The sequence below is a fragment of the Photinus pyralis genome, unplaced genomic scaffold (assembly GCF_008802855.1).
Source record: "Photinus pyralis isolate 1611_PpyrPB1 unplaced genomic scaffold, Ppyr1.3 Ppyr1.4_LG3b, whole genome shotgun sequence".
NCBI lineage: Eukaryota > Metazoa > Arthropoda > Insecta > Coleoptera > Lampyridae > Photinus > Photinus pyralis.
Genome location: NW_022170510.1, coordinates 21,732,946 through 21,749,233, shown reverse-complemented (window position 1 = coordinate 21,749,233; position 16,288 = coordinate 21,732,946). Strand labels below are relative to the sequence as shown.

Sequence of the window (16,288 nt, the reverse complement as noted above, 5' to 3'; positions counted from 1 at the left end):
TTTTGTGATGTCTGTACTTGAGCACGATGCACGATATCTCGAAAACGAATGGCCCGATTACGCTGAAATTTTGCGGGCGGATTCTTTATCAAATTTGTAGATCGGAGTCCGTGAATTCGCAATGTAGGCTCTTTTGACATCCGACAGTTATGAACCGAATTGCAAGGAATTTAAGATGAACATAGCATACCTATACCTAATACGCAACGACAAGCTAACAGCCATACACAGGAGCTCGTTAGCTATATTTGTTTTCACATTTATTTAATAACACTCTTAGTTTTTTGACATTCAGATATTCTTTTCTCAACAATTAAATCGCTCCTGAACTTAATCCTAACGTAACTAATTATAATAAGAACAGTTAATATGGTTGTTATCTATATCGATGTTTTTGCAATAGGTCAATAATGATTGAGTAGGGAGCATCAAATTATTTTTGATTTGAGTTCAATGCTAAATGCAAACCATTACACAGTACCACGATTCAAAGCCCATACAAAGGTTATAACGAACATGCTTAGTAAAACGTTATTTTTGGCTTCATTGCGCTTTGCTTTGGCCGCCATTACTGTAATTAATTCTGACCCACCAAACCCTCAGTTAAAAGCCTTATCGGCACGATATGTTATACACAACGTAGGTAAGCGAAAAACTCATTGGGTATATATATATTCATATTTATAATATGTAAGAATTGTTGTTGACTAGATTGGGTTTCGATTGCAACAATTTCCACCTTACCATTTGCCAAATCATATCCATTCACAAATATCAAATCAATGAGCGATGGTCCCATATCACAAGGAACTGGAATTCCATATATTTTGATGACTGGTATTGACTTTTCGGGAAAAGATTTAGAAGTATGATACGTAAGTAGGTAAATTAATCTTAGAGAAATTGTTGTAGGCGAATCCAAGATGTTCTGTAATGGGATCACTTGCAGAATTGCCCTATTGTAAAGAAAAAGAGTATGATCCCGAGGATCCAAGATGTGCTCGCGTTATTTTAACAGGACAGTTTGAAAGAGTAAGTACGTACCTCTATATCCTTGTAACGGTTCACGTTACAATGTCTAGAAATGATTCTCTATTTCTTCTATGTCAAAAACTGCCGGAATATCTTCAAAATTCGGCTTCCGTAATTCATTTCTTGGACGTAGCAAACAAAATCAAATAACAAAGATCTTGAACTTTAAATATAACAATATTCGTTTCTCAAAATGAGTACAACAGTTATAATTCATTAATTCATCTCACGTGTGGGATGGCTTATTGAGTGACGTTGAGTCAGGGAGGTAGTACAAAAAGGCCCGAATTTGAGGTCTAAGGTCTAACTAAGGTACATACGTGCCAATCCAGAATTCATTAATTCGTCAAACTACTTTTTAAACAAGTGAAAATTTCTTACCGAGATATTAAAAAAACATTTCTTTAAAGTATCCTAACTTAGTTTTGAAATATAGTTGCAAATCTAATCAGTCGATCACAGGTATAATGAACGGTACAATTTTAATATGTACAGGGTGTTACATGACTGCATGTAAAAACAAGTTGTAAATCGGCATCTCAGAATTCAAGGTTTATAGGCTACCTATTGCAAAAAAGTTCGATCTGTAAAACAGTTCTTCTACACAATAGTTTTAACAAATTCAGAAATGCTTTCGGGCGGACAGACGGACTAACGCTAGAAATAGTATCGAAAACCAACTAGAAAAATAGATTATAATAGTTACGGGGCTCATTTGCATAAACGTCAGGAAAATGACACATTACTGGCGAGGAAATATTGATGTACGAGGCGCCTTTAGGACCGAGTAATTTAATCTCAAAGTGAACTAGTGTCATTTTACTAACGAGTTTTGTATTACATTTTGCCGGAAATCATCTTTTATAACATCAAATTCCTTCCTATCCATATAAAACTTTGTGTTAATTAAAGCCGATTCTCACTTGCGCTGTTTTACTAATTTTTACTTTCGTATTTATAGTTGGATAACACCACAGCAGAGTACCAATTTGCAAAAGATGCGTTATATAGTAGACACCCTGCTATGAAGTTTTGGCCAAAAGGTATGTATTCGTATAAAAACAATACTTTCTCATTTCAACAAATATTTAATCCACAGTTCACAAATTTTACATCGGTAAATTATGCGTAGAAAACATTATCGTTTTAAATGATTTTGGAGGAGAAGTATTCGTGACGCCTGAAGATTATTTTAATGCAAACGATACGCTGCTGTATGAAAACAGATACAACAAAATTGCAGCAATTCCTTCCTTTTAGCACAGAGTCTCAGACTTAGATCAGCTTGTATAATCTAAAGTCTCAGAGTCTCAGCGTAGACTATATTATCTATAATAATATAATAATAAGTATATTATCTTTCAAATGTATATAGTAGCTATACGGCCACGGCCAAAATCATCCTCGCATAAGTTCAACTGATAGGTATACAAATAAAGAATGTACTCGTACCTAGTATCCTACCAGTTTCCTCGACTTTCTACTTCAGATCACATTAGATAATTAGTAAGCGTTAATGGTTAATGGCACCAATGTCAAAACTTGTGAAGCAATCAACTGGGTCATACAAAAGCATACAGTTTTTCTCAATCAAAGCATTATTGATATTGTCCGTGACTGTATAGTTCCATGCCCTGGTCCATGCTTTTTACTAACCGCACATTAGTAAGGGAGGTAATGTATTGCATTGGGGTAAAAATGACCCCCCACTTTTTTTACGGAAATTACACGTTTTGAAGCAACCAGGAATCCAAATCAAATAAAATATCGATGGTATCGGTCTGTTTGTCAAACTCTCATTTCCGGTTAAACGACTAAACCGATTGGAACCATTTTAATTTATGTTTCATATTGAACTTTACTAATGCAAATACATGTTAAAGCATCCTTGCCAATGGTTTTTGCACAACAATGGCCAAGTTTATGTAACGTAACTGAGGGACGTTTTGGCCCACTGGGGATGTAAATGTTCTCCTTGCCACTCGGAGTACATACATAGGTACATTTTTGGATATCGCTTTTCAAGTTTTGATATTTCAAGATGGACCAAAGAATATCTCGGCGAAATTTGGTACCTATCTGCGCATGTTTGGTTGGACAGAACTCGCACGCCGTAGTGGAATAATAGTAAATATGAATTGACTCAATTAAGAACAGAGAATTTACCTCGTTTTTATTATCCATTCCAATGAACACCACACGGAAATTATGCGCGTCAATTTGCAATAAAAGTAGATATTGTAATTTCCCTTACATGGCGTACTGCTAAACTTGAAATGCAAAAAATCTTCTTTCGTCTCTGGTTGGAGTATTTAAAAATTAGAATATACATATAAACTTCGTTATAAAACATGTTTCTGTATCACTTTTAACTAACAAAATATAGGAAAAGAGAGCGAAAATTAAATTTAGATTTTACCATTTTAACTTTGACGCATATATTTCTTTTTTGGTACTACCAGTAAGGTCTTGTCGGAGGCAAACACATTCCCTTTGTTTGTCGGTACCCACATTTGAAGTTTTGACTCCACCATCAGTAAGATCTTGTCGGGGGCTACTACATTCCCTTTGCCGGTAGCCGCCTCCGACGTTCCGTTCACCGGTTCACATGTGGGTGGATATTTCGCTAAATACCCTCTACAAAATAGTACCTACCCAACCCAAAGTCGACTACGCCTCGAAAAAAAATCCCGTCTGAAAGTCTGGAAGTGACACTCGACAGGGCTTTGATATTTCATAAATTACATTTAGTTAAAATAACAAACAAGGCTCTCAAGGTACCATATGAACCTGTAGACGAATGTTTGGAAAAAGATGGGAACCTACGTCAAAACTAACCTATTGTGGATTACGATTATGATTGTATCTTAGAGGATTGTATAACAATGGCTAAACTGATCATTACATATGCGGCCTTAGTGCAGCGGCAACGAGCCCAAACACAAGACGGTCAGATAAAAGTAAACAGAGGGGAGCGGGTAACCGGTTTGGACATAAAACGGGCGATGCCCAACAACTTCCACAGTGGATCTAGATACCGTTGCTTCACCTGGAGGAGTGAACGCATTGAAACTTGAAAGGAGTGTGCAGTAAAGAGGAGCTCTGTAAAGAAGGACATCGGATTCAGGGGCGGTTTTTAGGGGGGGGGGACAGGGGCGATCGCCCCCCCTCCCCTAAACATACTGCTCAATTGTTTTTTTTTTTATTTCATTAGGTTTACATAATAATCGAATTAAATAGACCTAACCACAAACCACCTGACGGAAAAGTAAAATTGAATAAAATACAAGCGTTGCATCGGTCGAACCTTTGAATATACCTAATTTTATATTCAAAGGCCGAATGCAGTTTTTCCACTCTCCGTAGGCTCAAAACATGGCTTCGGTCACAAATGGGGCAGAAGAGATTGACTGGTTTGGCTTTGTTACACGTATATCGAGACATACCGGTTTTTACCTTTAGCACTATCATTATTGCCTGTCGTATTTTTTCTGTCCTTCGTTAGAATTCGGAAATTAATGCGGCAATAGATAGTTTAACAAAAAAACAACTGAATTGGGTCAAAGCTACTTAAAAAAAAATCCCGCGCACCCCTGCATCTGCAATTCTGTAACTTTTTTTTATTTTCGCCCCCCCCCCCCCCCCCGAGTAGATGTATAAAACCGCCCCTGATCGGATTAGTTTCAATGAGATGTGTAAAATACACGTCATGGAAATGCTTCGTGACGGAATAAAGAAAATGTAGGTATCTCACAAAAATGTCTTATGGTAGCTAGGTATGTATGTAAGTACCTACCTATAATTATACCAACAAAAAGATGAGAAGGAATAGTGGCAAAGAACCCTAGTGGTCGAGACCATCTGTTGTACGGATGTTTCAGTAACAGAGAAAAGAATCCGACAGGGTCGGAGTATATATGGAGCCGAGGGAAGGTGTTGGAAACTACTGCCGATCGTTAAATGCCCTTAAAGATCCTTAATAATTATTATAAGGATCCTAAAGATCCTTCAAAGTTATTATATATTAATTAAATACCTTAAAGGTTATTAAATATGTTGTATAGTATGTTGGACGGTAAAGACGTGCTCAATTCGCCTCGCGATAATTGCGGTGTTTGCAATAGCAAAACAGTAACAAAAAGAGTGCAATGTGTAGTTTGTGACAAATATTATCACAACAGCTGTGCCAGCAAATCGTTCAAATGTAATATCACAAAAGACATTGATGTTTTCAATTGCTGTGATACTGACGAATGTGTTTTACAAGATAAGGTTAAAGTATCGGACATTCTGGCTTCTGAAAACGCACTACTCAATGAATTGACTGAAGCTGACTCTACTGTAAAGCTGCTGAAAATTATTCTACAAGGTAAAAATTTACTTATACAAGAACTGTATAATAAAATTGTGACCTTAGAAAATAAGTTAACGGCTGCTAATCATTTTAAATCGCATAACACAAATATTCCTACAAATTCCGGTAAAAGCCTGCAATCTAATGTGACCAACAAAAATGTTAACGATGCTATATCGGGTGAAAATCTGGTAAATAACTCTCCTCAATCGAGTTCAGTTGATTTGAGTAATAAACGTAAACCGTCTTCAAAAAAGGCGTCACTTATGAAATCCGATAAACCAGTGGAAGATACCGTGATTAATTCGGATAAAAAAACTGAACAAACTTGGGTCACTGTAGTAAAGTCCAAACCAAAATCGTCCAGTAGGAATCCTCCAATAATTGGAAATTCCAGTACAGGGACATTGAAGGCAGCGGCGAAAAAAACTTCAGTTTTTGTTTCAAGATTAGATGCACAAACTAAGGATTCTGATATCCTCGAATGTTTAAAAGTGGATTTTCCAGAAATAGAATGCGTTAAACTGATATCTAAATTTCCGGAGGCATACTCGTCCTTTAAATTAACAATAGATTCAACGAATCTGGATAAAATTTTAAACCCCGAAATATGGCCTTGTGGTACACTTCTGAAACGGTTTTTTCAGCCAAAAGTGATGAAATCCGCACTGAGTTAAGTGTCGTTAAATGTGCTACAAATAACTTTACTATTACCTATGTGTATAAATGTGCGTAGTGTACACAATAAACTAGATCTTATTTATGAACTGTTGACCAATTGCAATTTGCCCGATATTGTCTGCTTGACTGAAAGTTGGTTACGTACTAATGAAATAATCACTTTCCAATTACCCGGTTATGTGGTAGGCTCTAGCTTTTGCAGAACCAATTCGCGCGGTGGTGGAGTGCTTATCCTTGTTAAGGAACAATTAAGGGATAAAGTTAATGCCCTTCCTGTTACAGCTACTACTGATCTAAATCTGGAAGCAGCCTCGCTTGAAGTATGTCTTGATGGAATTAATCTAAAGGTTATTTGCCTATATAGACCGCCCAGATCTTCATTTGCTACCTTTCTGGAGCAACTAGAAGATTTGCTACATGTTTCTGATACCTGCGTGCACAGGACGGTTAATATAATATGCGGTGATTTTAACTGTAACTTGGCCGATCCTGGAAATGAATCAACGAGCTTAATCAACATCTTCGCATCCTACGGTTTGCATCAGTTGTTTTTTGACTACTCGCGAGTTCAAGGAAAATCCAAAACACTTATAGATAATATATTTTCCAACTTAAAGAAGTGTGATGTGGTAGCTGCAGACACTGTCACAAACTTCATATCTGATCATCATGCTCAGTTGCTTACCTTTACATTACCAAGGTTTTATAGCTCTAAAGACTTGCAGACTAAATGTGATCGTCCCATTACGGAAAAAGGTTTATTTAATTTCCATAACGCCTTGGAACATACAAACTTTAATTACTTATATGATCACACTTTCAGTGACGATAAATTCTCTAAATTTATAGATCATATTGTCGCAATTTTTATGGAATGTTTTCCTATTAGGATAACTAAAAGTAAACGCTGGGACGGTGGTATCTCATGGTTTACGCCAGAATTAAAACAAATGAGAAGCACGCTCAAACTACTACATGAAATGTACACTTTGGCAGGTTCGATTGGCTTAAAATCGGCCTATACTCGCTACAGAAGTGCTTACCGAGCTGCAGTTCGTATTGCCCGAATACATTCAAATGATAACGTCATTACTAATGCTAGTAACAAATCAAAGATGGTTTGGGATATTATTAATGCAAAAAAAGGCCAATCTAAGGTTATTACTGATCTATACTCTGCTGACCAATGGAATCAATATTTTGTTAATATACCTAACGAGATATTATCCCACAATAATGTTCATATAAATGAACCCCTTTCTATGTTTAATATTATCGTACCAAACAATATCTCTCTAAGTTTTGACTATGTTACCCCTAATGACGTCAGAGACGCGATAACATCATTATCGGCGAGTAGAGCAAAAGTCATCTATGGGATGAACTCGTACCTACTAAAAAGAAATATCAACATGTTTATCAGTCCGCTAACATTGTTGATAAATGGTTGCATACGTTCCGGTACCTTTCCTGACTGCCTAAAGGTGGCACTTGTTTTACCCCTATTCAAAAAAGGCAACGCTGAAGATATGTCAAATTATAGGCCCATTTCACTCCTGCCTGTTTTTTCCAAGATATTTGAACGCATTGTCGAAAAACGTCTAAGACACTATTTTGAAACGAACAAGCTCTTCTACACGAATCAGTACGGGTTCCGCAATGGAAAAGCGAGAAACGACGCACTGATTACATTTGTCAATAACGCCGTTTTGTGTTTCGAGCAAGGTAAATATGCTGTTTCAGCCTTTTGTGACCTGAGCAACGCGTTTGACTGTGTTAATCACAACGTCTTGCTACAGAAACTTAAAAAATATGGTTTAAACAATATGGCGATTAAACTTATACAATCCTACCTCTTCAATAGGATGCAAGCAGTAAAAATTGGCAATTCAATATCCAATTTGGCTCATTTAAGACAAGGAGTTCCCCAAGGTTCCGTCCTAGGACCGCTCCTGTTTCTTATATACATTAACGATATGCCGTATTACTCTAGTAGAGCACTTTCTATATTTTTTGCCGACGACACTACATTGAATGTCTCCAGTCATAGTTTAGACGATGCTATTTCCAAGAGTTCACTTGCAATTAACGATGCCGAAATGTGGTTCGCCGCTAATGACTTAACGTTGAATCGTAATAAAACTCAGACCTCTATTTTTGCACTTAGACCGTTTACGACCACTGGTAAATTTAGTCATAATAGCATATTCCTAGGTATGCGTATGGACTGCAAACTACGCTGGAATGAGCATGTGAATTATGTCTCGACTAAGTTAGCAGGCAACATCTTTGCGCTACGTAACTTAGCGAACTATGTATCCCCTAATGTGCTAAGGATTGCGTACTTCGCCCTTTGTCAGTCGCATATGGCATACGGCATTGTTATTTGGGGCCATGCTCCTACTGCCAAAAGTGTGTTTTCGCTGCAGAGGAGAGCTATCCGTATTATAGCAAGAATACCTTATAGAGCGAATTGTAAGCCTATGTTTATAGAATTTGGTATAATGACATTTTATTCATTATATGTATATTCGTGTCTATGCTATGCGAAAGCTAACTTACAGTGTTTTAACACTCATAAGGACTTTCATGCTTACAATACCCGGAACAGTGAGAACTTGTATAATGACTTTCTGAGGCTATCCACTTCAAAATATGGACCTAATTATTGGGCTGCAAGGTTTTATAATAAGATACCTAAGCATATACAGAGTCTGAACACAAACTTATTTAAAAAACGCATAAAAGAAACACTGATAAGTAATCCTCTGTATTCTATTGATGAATTTTTCCAAATTAAATTCTTATAACTGTTCATTAAGTTTTCTATTATTGTAATTTGACTTGTGTAAATATCTTGTGATAAACTACACTAATAAAGTATTATTATTATTATTATTATTATTAAATATTCAGACTCTAAAGATCACTTAAAAACTTTTAGTGGTTTGGAGTGGAGACTTATAAAACCTCATACCATTGAATAACGAAATCATTTCACTCAACGCTTCTACAAATTTCAACAACAGTAAAAAACTTTTAAGATACTTAAATGCTCTTGGAGATCCTTAAAAGGTCATAAAGGATCAGGTGTCACTATTCGTAAAAAAAATTACTGTTAAGACAGTCAAGTATCAATGGTCCCTGGGGTTAGGTTCCCAAGGTACTGGCGTGTCCTGGGCAGGGCAGTTACATCCGCTTGCCCCCCATGTCGGCAGCCCGCGTGTCCTGCTGAGGGCTGTGTAAGGGCAAGAACATTGAATAAAAATGTTGTATTCAATGGCAAAGAGGCAAAGGGCTTGGAATAGCGCAGCGGTTTAGAGTGTTTGTTGGTAGCTTTTTAAAAACGCCTAATAAGTATATTGAAAAACTTGAAAATGGAGACAATTAAAAAACATTGGTTTTAATTATTTTAAGTTCATAAAACGTATTCAGTGCCCTCGAAACACATAGGTATTGGCACTAGACGAAATCCGAAGACCGACGATCCTATAATCCGATCAGATCCGATTATGAATCTAAACCATCCTGGGACACGCGGAAACGCAGCATAACAAAATTTATCAAAATTCGTCTAGCCGTTTAGGAGTCCAGCCACACACATGTACAGAGGAATTTTTTTAATATAATAATATATGGTGAGTATAAATTATTGAGCGCATTTTATAGGTGAATAGAAATAACAAACTGCAGTAGTGCGCCTATTTGTTTTACTTCTTTGGTTTTACAAATGGTAGTGTAGGTGTTTGTGATGTCTGATGACTTTCAACGAACAGTTGGTTCTAGGGGGGAGGGGGCAGAGTACCGCTGGATTGTCCGCGATGGACCGATGGTATGGTATGGTAGTATTGTACACCGATTTGTTATTTTTCTATACACCTATGAAATGCTTAATAATTTCTGCTCACCCTGTACAACTCGTTACCACACATTCTGGAATTGTTGTAAACTGATAAACATTGTTATTAAATTTCTTAGCACTATATGAAATTGTTCGTCTCTTTCATCGACATATATATAAATGGACTGCGCGTGCCAATGCTAAGTGCGGATACTACAGGTGAGAGAGAAGGGAAATCTATGAGGAAAGCTCTATCGCTTTTCTTTGTTTGTCACATACGACTTTTGGTTGCATTCAATCGACATTGCTGTGGTGACTGGTGTTGACAGTGCTTGTATAATTATGTTAAGCGATGGACGCGATTCTTGCAATTGTGTAATTAGGTAGTACGACCTATTCGACACGATGTGGCAGCACAATTTATTTACTATCTTTGGATTTTAAAACATGATGCGACCTCTGACATTTAATAGCTGAGTTATGATTAATGTGTAATGATAGTTGTCTAATTTCATAAATGGTATAATTATGACATCTACAAGCACTGTCACAGTAATGTCGATTGAATGCAAGCAAAGGTCATATGTGACAAACAGAAAAGCGATAGAGCTTTCCTCATAGATTTCCCTTCTTTCTCACCTGCAGTAGCCTCGCTTAGCATGCACGCGCAGCCCATTTGTATGTCGATGGTCTCTTGAAGCCCTTGAAGGAACTAGGTTTATAAACTTGACAAGACGAGGCTACATCGCGATCATGATTTAAAGATCGTGGTTCGTATGATCACGTTTTACGAAAGGAACGCGTGAATTTAAAACAAAGTATGGTTAAGTTTACGGAGTACACATTTGCATTCGAATTACGTATTTTTTGTTTGGATTATGAAAATAATTTAAATACAAGTAGAAGTACTTGCTCCTCTTCAGTTACAAATATTGACTAACTTAAGATTTGAGCAAAAATATCCTTGCATTTATAGGGTACCAATTCGTGATCATAAAACTTTTATGTTCAGTTTGTTCACGATTTTAGCAATCATGATCATAAGATCACACTTCGAAAAGACGTAATTTGAGAATCCAAACATCATCGAAATAAAGCGCCTATGGTTATAGGCATATTGCTATCATAGTTCATGTGAACCGTAATCAAACAGCCTACTCATATGGCAACAATGTCAAGTTTTTAAAGAACGCTGCACCGCACCTGTCAGTTGATAGTTTTAGGTGGCCTTGAATTGTTTATATACGTATTTAACCGTCTTCGTGTAAGTTCATTTAAGTAATAAAAACTAAATATTCGAAATTTTATGTTTACAGGCAGAATAGCTTTACTTCAATAATGTGTCCAGTGCCCTGTAGATTAGTTAATTAATTGCTCGTTTAACTGGAATAATGTGAAGCATTATTAGTGTTTACAAAAAAAATGAGTAATTCTGTTACTGGCGGTGCTTATTTATTAGAATCAGATATGTTGGAAGCGGAATCCTCGGGCGGCATCACCCTGCCAGATGCCGTAAAACAGAAAAAGTATTCTACTAGTTCCATTAGTGGCGGCGAAGTGTCCAGGCCCAAGATGGTTACTGTGAAACATCCCGAGTCTAATAAACCTAAGCCTACAATTAAAAAGAATAAACCCATTCAAGCCGACTTAGATGTAACCAAAGAGCTTCTTCGATGCAAAGAAGAAGGTTTGAAACGTTTAGATTTAAGTAAATCTAATATAACTCAATTACCGCCGACGTTAAGAGATTTAAACCATTTGTTAGAATTCTATTTGTACGGAAATAAGCTGGTATCGTTGCCTGCGGAAATTGGATGTCTGACGAATTTGCAAACGTTAGCTTTGAGTGAAAATTCCTTGACTGGCTTGCCAGATTCGTTGGTGAATTTAAAGTTACTGAAAGTGCTCGATTTACGCCACAATAAATTAAATGACATACCTGATGTCGTTTACAAACTAACTTCTTTAACAACACTATTTTTAAGGTTTAATCGAATTAAGTACGTTGGAAACGAAATATGTAACTTAATAGCATTGACGATGCTTAGTTTACGCGAGAATAAAATAAAAGAACTACCGGAAGGCATAGGAAAATTGGTCAACTTAATTACGTTTGACGTTTCTCATAATCATCTGGAGCATCTTCCCGAGGAAATTGGTCAGTGCATCAACTTATCGACCCTCGACCTCCAGCACAACGAACTGTTGGACATTCCTAATAGCATCGGACAATTGCATCAATTAACGAGGCTCGGTTTGCGCTACAATAGACTGTCTACCATACCAGTCACGCTCAGCAGCTGTAAACATATGGACGAATTTAATGTTGAAGGCAACGCAATCTATCAACTACCCGAAGGTTTATTATCAAGCTTAAGCGAATTAACAAGCATAACATTATCGCGTAATAATTTTACGGCATATCCGTCCGGTGGTCCCTCGCAGTTCATTAACGTCGATTCGCTTAATTTAGAACACAATCAAATTGATAAAATCCCGTACGGAATCTTTTCACGAGCAAGACATTTGACGAAACTGAACATGAAAGAAAATCAACTGACATCGTTACCGCTCGATGTAGGCACTTGGGTTAATATGGTTGAACTAAATTTGGGGACAAATCAACTTAGCAAGCTTTCCGATGACATACAATGTCTCCAGTCTTTGGAGGTGTTAGTTTTATCGAATAATTTATTAAGGCGACTTCCATCAACTGTTGGCAACTTACGAAAACTACGAGTCTTAGATCTAGAAGAGAATCGCTTAGAGCAACTGCCAAACGAGATCGGCTTCCTACGAGAACTCCAACGGTTAATCGTGCAATCAAATCAATTAACTTCTCTGCCAAGGGCTATAGGTCATCTTTCGAACTTGGTTTTTTTAGGTGTAGGTGAAAATAATTTAGGATTTTTACCAGAAGAGATCGGTACACTCGAGAATTTAGAATCTTTGTATATAAACGACAATCCTTCTCTTCACAATTTACCGTTCGAGTTAGCACTTTGCTCTAATTTGCAAATAATGAGCATCGAAAATTGTCCCTTAACTCAGATACCGGCTGAAATTGTAGCCGGAGGACCTTCGCTTGTAATACAGTATTTGAAAATGCAAGGACCGTATCGTGCCATGTGATCTACATAATAAGATATTTTTTTAGAGTACTGTAATTGTTGCATATGTGTATTATTATGAAAAATAATTCGATGTTAATTGTAGTTTAAATATTACTTAGCTTTAGACAGCGTTGTCTCTAAACTATAGGTATCACTATATTCAAAAATATTAATCTTTTGTGAAGTATATTTTTTTATACAGAAACCATGAAAACGTAACAGAAATAAATCTTTTTTATTTTAAAGTGAGACAAAGTTCGCATATCTATCGATTAAATGGCAGATTTTTTTTACAATAATGCGACACCTAAAAAATACCATTTTTTTTGCAATGCTTACAGTGCAATTTGATATTAAATATAGAGGAGTAGAATTGTAATATCTGTGACTAACTCAATAAAAAAAATGATGTGCCATGTTATAGCTTAACATATGGAATTCTAAGTCTCTTGTTGATTGGTGTACATTATAAAATCATAAATATGACATTTGTTATGGGAAATTCTAGAAGTACAGTGGTAAATGTATTGTAAATATCCCTATAACTTGCCTGTTTTTAAGCTTTTTGTTGGATGTACGATTTAAAACGTACATTAGAATATGGTGCTTAAAAAGAGAATCTTTATTGAATTGTCGCAGTCTCTTGAGTTATCAATAAATGTTACTATTGTCTGAAATTGAAGCTTTTAAATGCATGAATGAAAGATTGTTGTGTTATTTTTTTGTAAAAAAACACCACTTGTTCCCTACAAAAATAAAATTTGCCAAGAAATGTTTTTTTTAATTCCTTATGTAGGGGTTGTAGATATTTTATGTAGTCACAACTGGATGCATCTTGGTTCCCCCAAGGAACCTGTTACTTATTATAAGTCTCACAGGATATGCAGAACTTCTGGCTTCATGCGACAGGGACCCATTAGGCAGACCTGTAAAAAAACGGTTATTCTTTACAATCATTGTAGTCATATAATCAAATATTCCCTGAGTTCCTGGAGACTGTGGCCTGCACAAGAACTTACTACAACCACAATGTTTGGTGTTGCACCTATTGCAAGTACAACATTCACCGAATTCGGAGAATGACTGACAGACAGGCATCTTTAATCTTCAACCACAAGCTTTAGGATATCTGGTAAGTCAGGACAGGAAAGATGGGTGTTTTTCACATACTATCTAAAAAAACAAAACTGGCTATTTATTCAATGACCATATGAAAATGAGAGCGATGAAATGTCTAACAACATAAAAAGTAAGGAATTATGTTGTTTATAAAGAACACAACAAAGTAACTTTTCACGTGCGTATTATATTATTTCCAAATTTGTTGAAAAAGTATTAAAAAATGAACTGAACATAAACTGAGAATTTCAAGAAAATGTACCTAGGTATGTATCTTTTCACACAGTAATTAACAACAAGGAACATCTCAAAAATCTATTGGAATATGCCTAATTATTCTATAAAAATTACAATTCACAAGCCCAAATTGATATTAATGAACGAACAGTCAGTTTAATCAGTCGACGTGCATCGGTTAAAAATTTAGGCTGCTTGACGACTCCGTTAATACGAATTTTAGCTTAATCTGTGTTTAACAGTTCCATTGAAAATAAAATGTTTTGATCAAAACACTTTTGTGCATTTGCATTTGGCCCTGTGTATACCAAATTTTAAATGTAAATAAGTGGCGCCATCTGCGCGTAAGAATAGTTTTAAATATTGATTGAACAGTTTCCTACCAGTATGACACATATACATGGAAATCGGAGTTTGTGTACTGACTAGTTGCGGGAGTGGTAGCTGCGAGTAAAGTGTCGTTGTTTAAAATTAGGTTTTTTTCCTCTCTTTTTAACATAAAATAAGTGATGTTACGAATGTTTTTATAATAATTATGTGCTGTGATTTTCAAACTTAAAGAACAATGTTTCGCTGTATACCCATATTTAAGGGTTGCAACAGACAAGTTGAATTTGTTGATAAAAGACACTGTTCACTTCCAACGGTTCCAGAGGATATTTTACGCTACTCCAGAAGTTTAGAGGAACTTTTATTAGATGCTAATCACATACGGGATCTTCCAAAGGTAAGTTTGGAGATGCACAAAAGCCGAAACCTGTAAGCGTTTGTTTTAGAACTTCTTCCGTTTACATCGTCTTCGAAAGTTGGGTTTGAGCGATAACGAGATAAACAGGCTACCGCCTGATATCCAAAATTTCGAAAACTTAGTGGAACTCGACGTTTCTAGAAATGGTATGATTTAATCGCTCATTTTTTACACATTACTCGAAACGGAACAAATTTAAATTGTGTCGGTATACTTGCATTGACACTAATGTCCTACTAAAGGCGACACTTGGGGCTCACCAACAACGCACCTATTAGGCATGACTTCAATTTTAGCAATATTTATGGTATGGCACATTGTATTTGGTTGCAAATTGGTCATGTATACACTTAATATTCTTATAACATGCCTATTCGTACTGTGAACTCATATTTATTAACTTGAACACCTGCGTAGGATCGAACATGCAATTTTGTCATGATAACCAAGTTTTAATAATCATCCTATTCTGAGCTACCTTACCTTAGGAATTTGCAACATAAAAATTCAATTAAAGAGCAAGTTCCTTTTGAATGTAATTAAAACTGCACTCCGAAACCCACCAAAATAGTCGTGGAAGAACAAGTTTCTTTTTATATCTACTTATTTTCCATTATAGAGGTGTATTTATTATAATGACCATTTAATTATTCCAAAAGTTGACGTAATATAGGAATGATTACAAATGAACCTTGTTTTAGTCATATCTATGGAATGCAGACAGGTAGGTAACTGCCTATTAAAGTGAACATTTAGATTACCTTATCTGCTGTGTTGACCCACAACTGAACGCTGATAAACATTTTGTGTAAACTTACTCAAACTGTTTTATTTGTTTGTTTAGGTATAACATACTCGTTCCAGGTTCCAGGTTGTTACTGTAATAAAATAACAAATAAGTATAGTATGGTGCCTGATTTGCAACAGGTTCCCCCTGAAGGTTTCTATAAATTACAAGATAAATTAATTGGATGTCACTACCAACGGGTTGGGCTCGGGTTGGGGGACAACACATTTTAAGTACCTAACATTTTCTTCATTGCCTAAAAATTTCTGGATTCCTCTCAGTATTTCCTTTTTCTTGCACTGGGTGAAATTTCACCAATTTGATACACATGGAACTCAACATGGAATATGTAACAGTATTTCCCTTCAAAATTGCT

General features: G+C 36.1%; 3 protein-coding genes across 5 annotated transcripts in view; all 3 read left to right on the top strand.

The window, feature by feature from the left end:
- Positions 1-444: 444 nt before the first annotated feature.
- LOC116167432 (protein CREG1-like) lies at positions 445-2,490 on the top strand. Its single transcript, XM_031482795.1, has 5 exons — positions 445-643; positions 712-866; positions 913-1,032; positions 1,994-2,075; positions 2,132-2,490. The coding sequence occupies exons 1-5, from the start codon at positions 454-456 to the stop codon at positions 2,290-2,292; spliced, it is 708 nt and encodes a 235-aa protein (XP_031338655.1). The 5' UTR covers positions 445-453; the 3' UTR covers positions 2,293-2,490.
- An 8,596-nt stretch (positions 2,491-11,086) lies between these two features.
- LOC116167132 (leucine-rich repeat protein soc-2 homolog) lies at positions 11,087-13,266 on the top strand. The gene is made up of 2 exons (XM_031482371.1): positions 11,087-11,172; positions 11,225-13,266. Exon 2 carries the CDS (start codon positions 11,331-11,333, stop codon positions 13,038-13,040), a length of 1,710 nt encoding a protein of 569 aa, XP_031338231.1. The 5' UTR covers positions 11,087-11,172; positions 11,225-11,330; the 3' UTR covers positions 13,041-13,266.
- Positions 13,267-14,793: 1,527 nt separating this feature from the next.
- Positions 14,794-16,288, top strand: part of LOC116167130 (protein lap4) — an 83,364-nt gene continuing 81,869 nt past the window's right edge. For all 3 annotated transcript variants that reach the window (XM_031482369.1, XM_031482370.1, XM_031482368.1), the window contains exons 1-2: positions 14,794-15,104; positions 15,154-15,271. In XM_031482369.1, the coding sequence (XP_031338229.1) occupies positions 14,943-15,104; positions 15,154-15,271 (280 nt within the window). In that variant the 5' untranslated portion in view covers positions 14,794-14,942. The remainder of the gene's footprint in view (positions 15,105-15,153; positions 15,272-16,288) is intronic.

Bases quoted from the DNA above. Each gene is read 5' to 3' on its own strand.
- LOC116167432 (XM_031482795.1), top strand. From the start codon at position 454: ATGCTAAATGCAAACCATTACACAGTACCACGATTCAAAGCCCATACA. The intron at 1,033-1,993 runs GTAAGTACGTAC...TCGTATTTATAG, and splicing joins TAACAGGACAGTTTGAAAGA to TTGGATAACACCACAGCAGA. The intron at 2,076-2,131 runs GTATGTATTCGT...TTTAATCCACAG, and splicing joins TATGAAGTTTTGGCCAAAAG to TTCACAAATTTTACATCGGT.
- LOC116167132 (XM_031482371.1), top strand. From the start codon at position 11,331: ATGAGTAATTCTGTTACTGGCGGTGCTTATTTATTAGAATCAGATATG.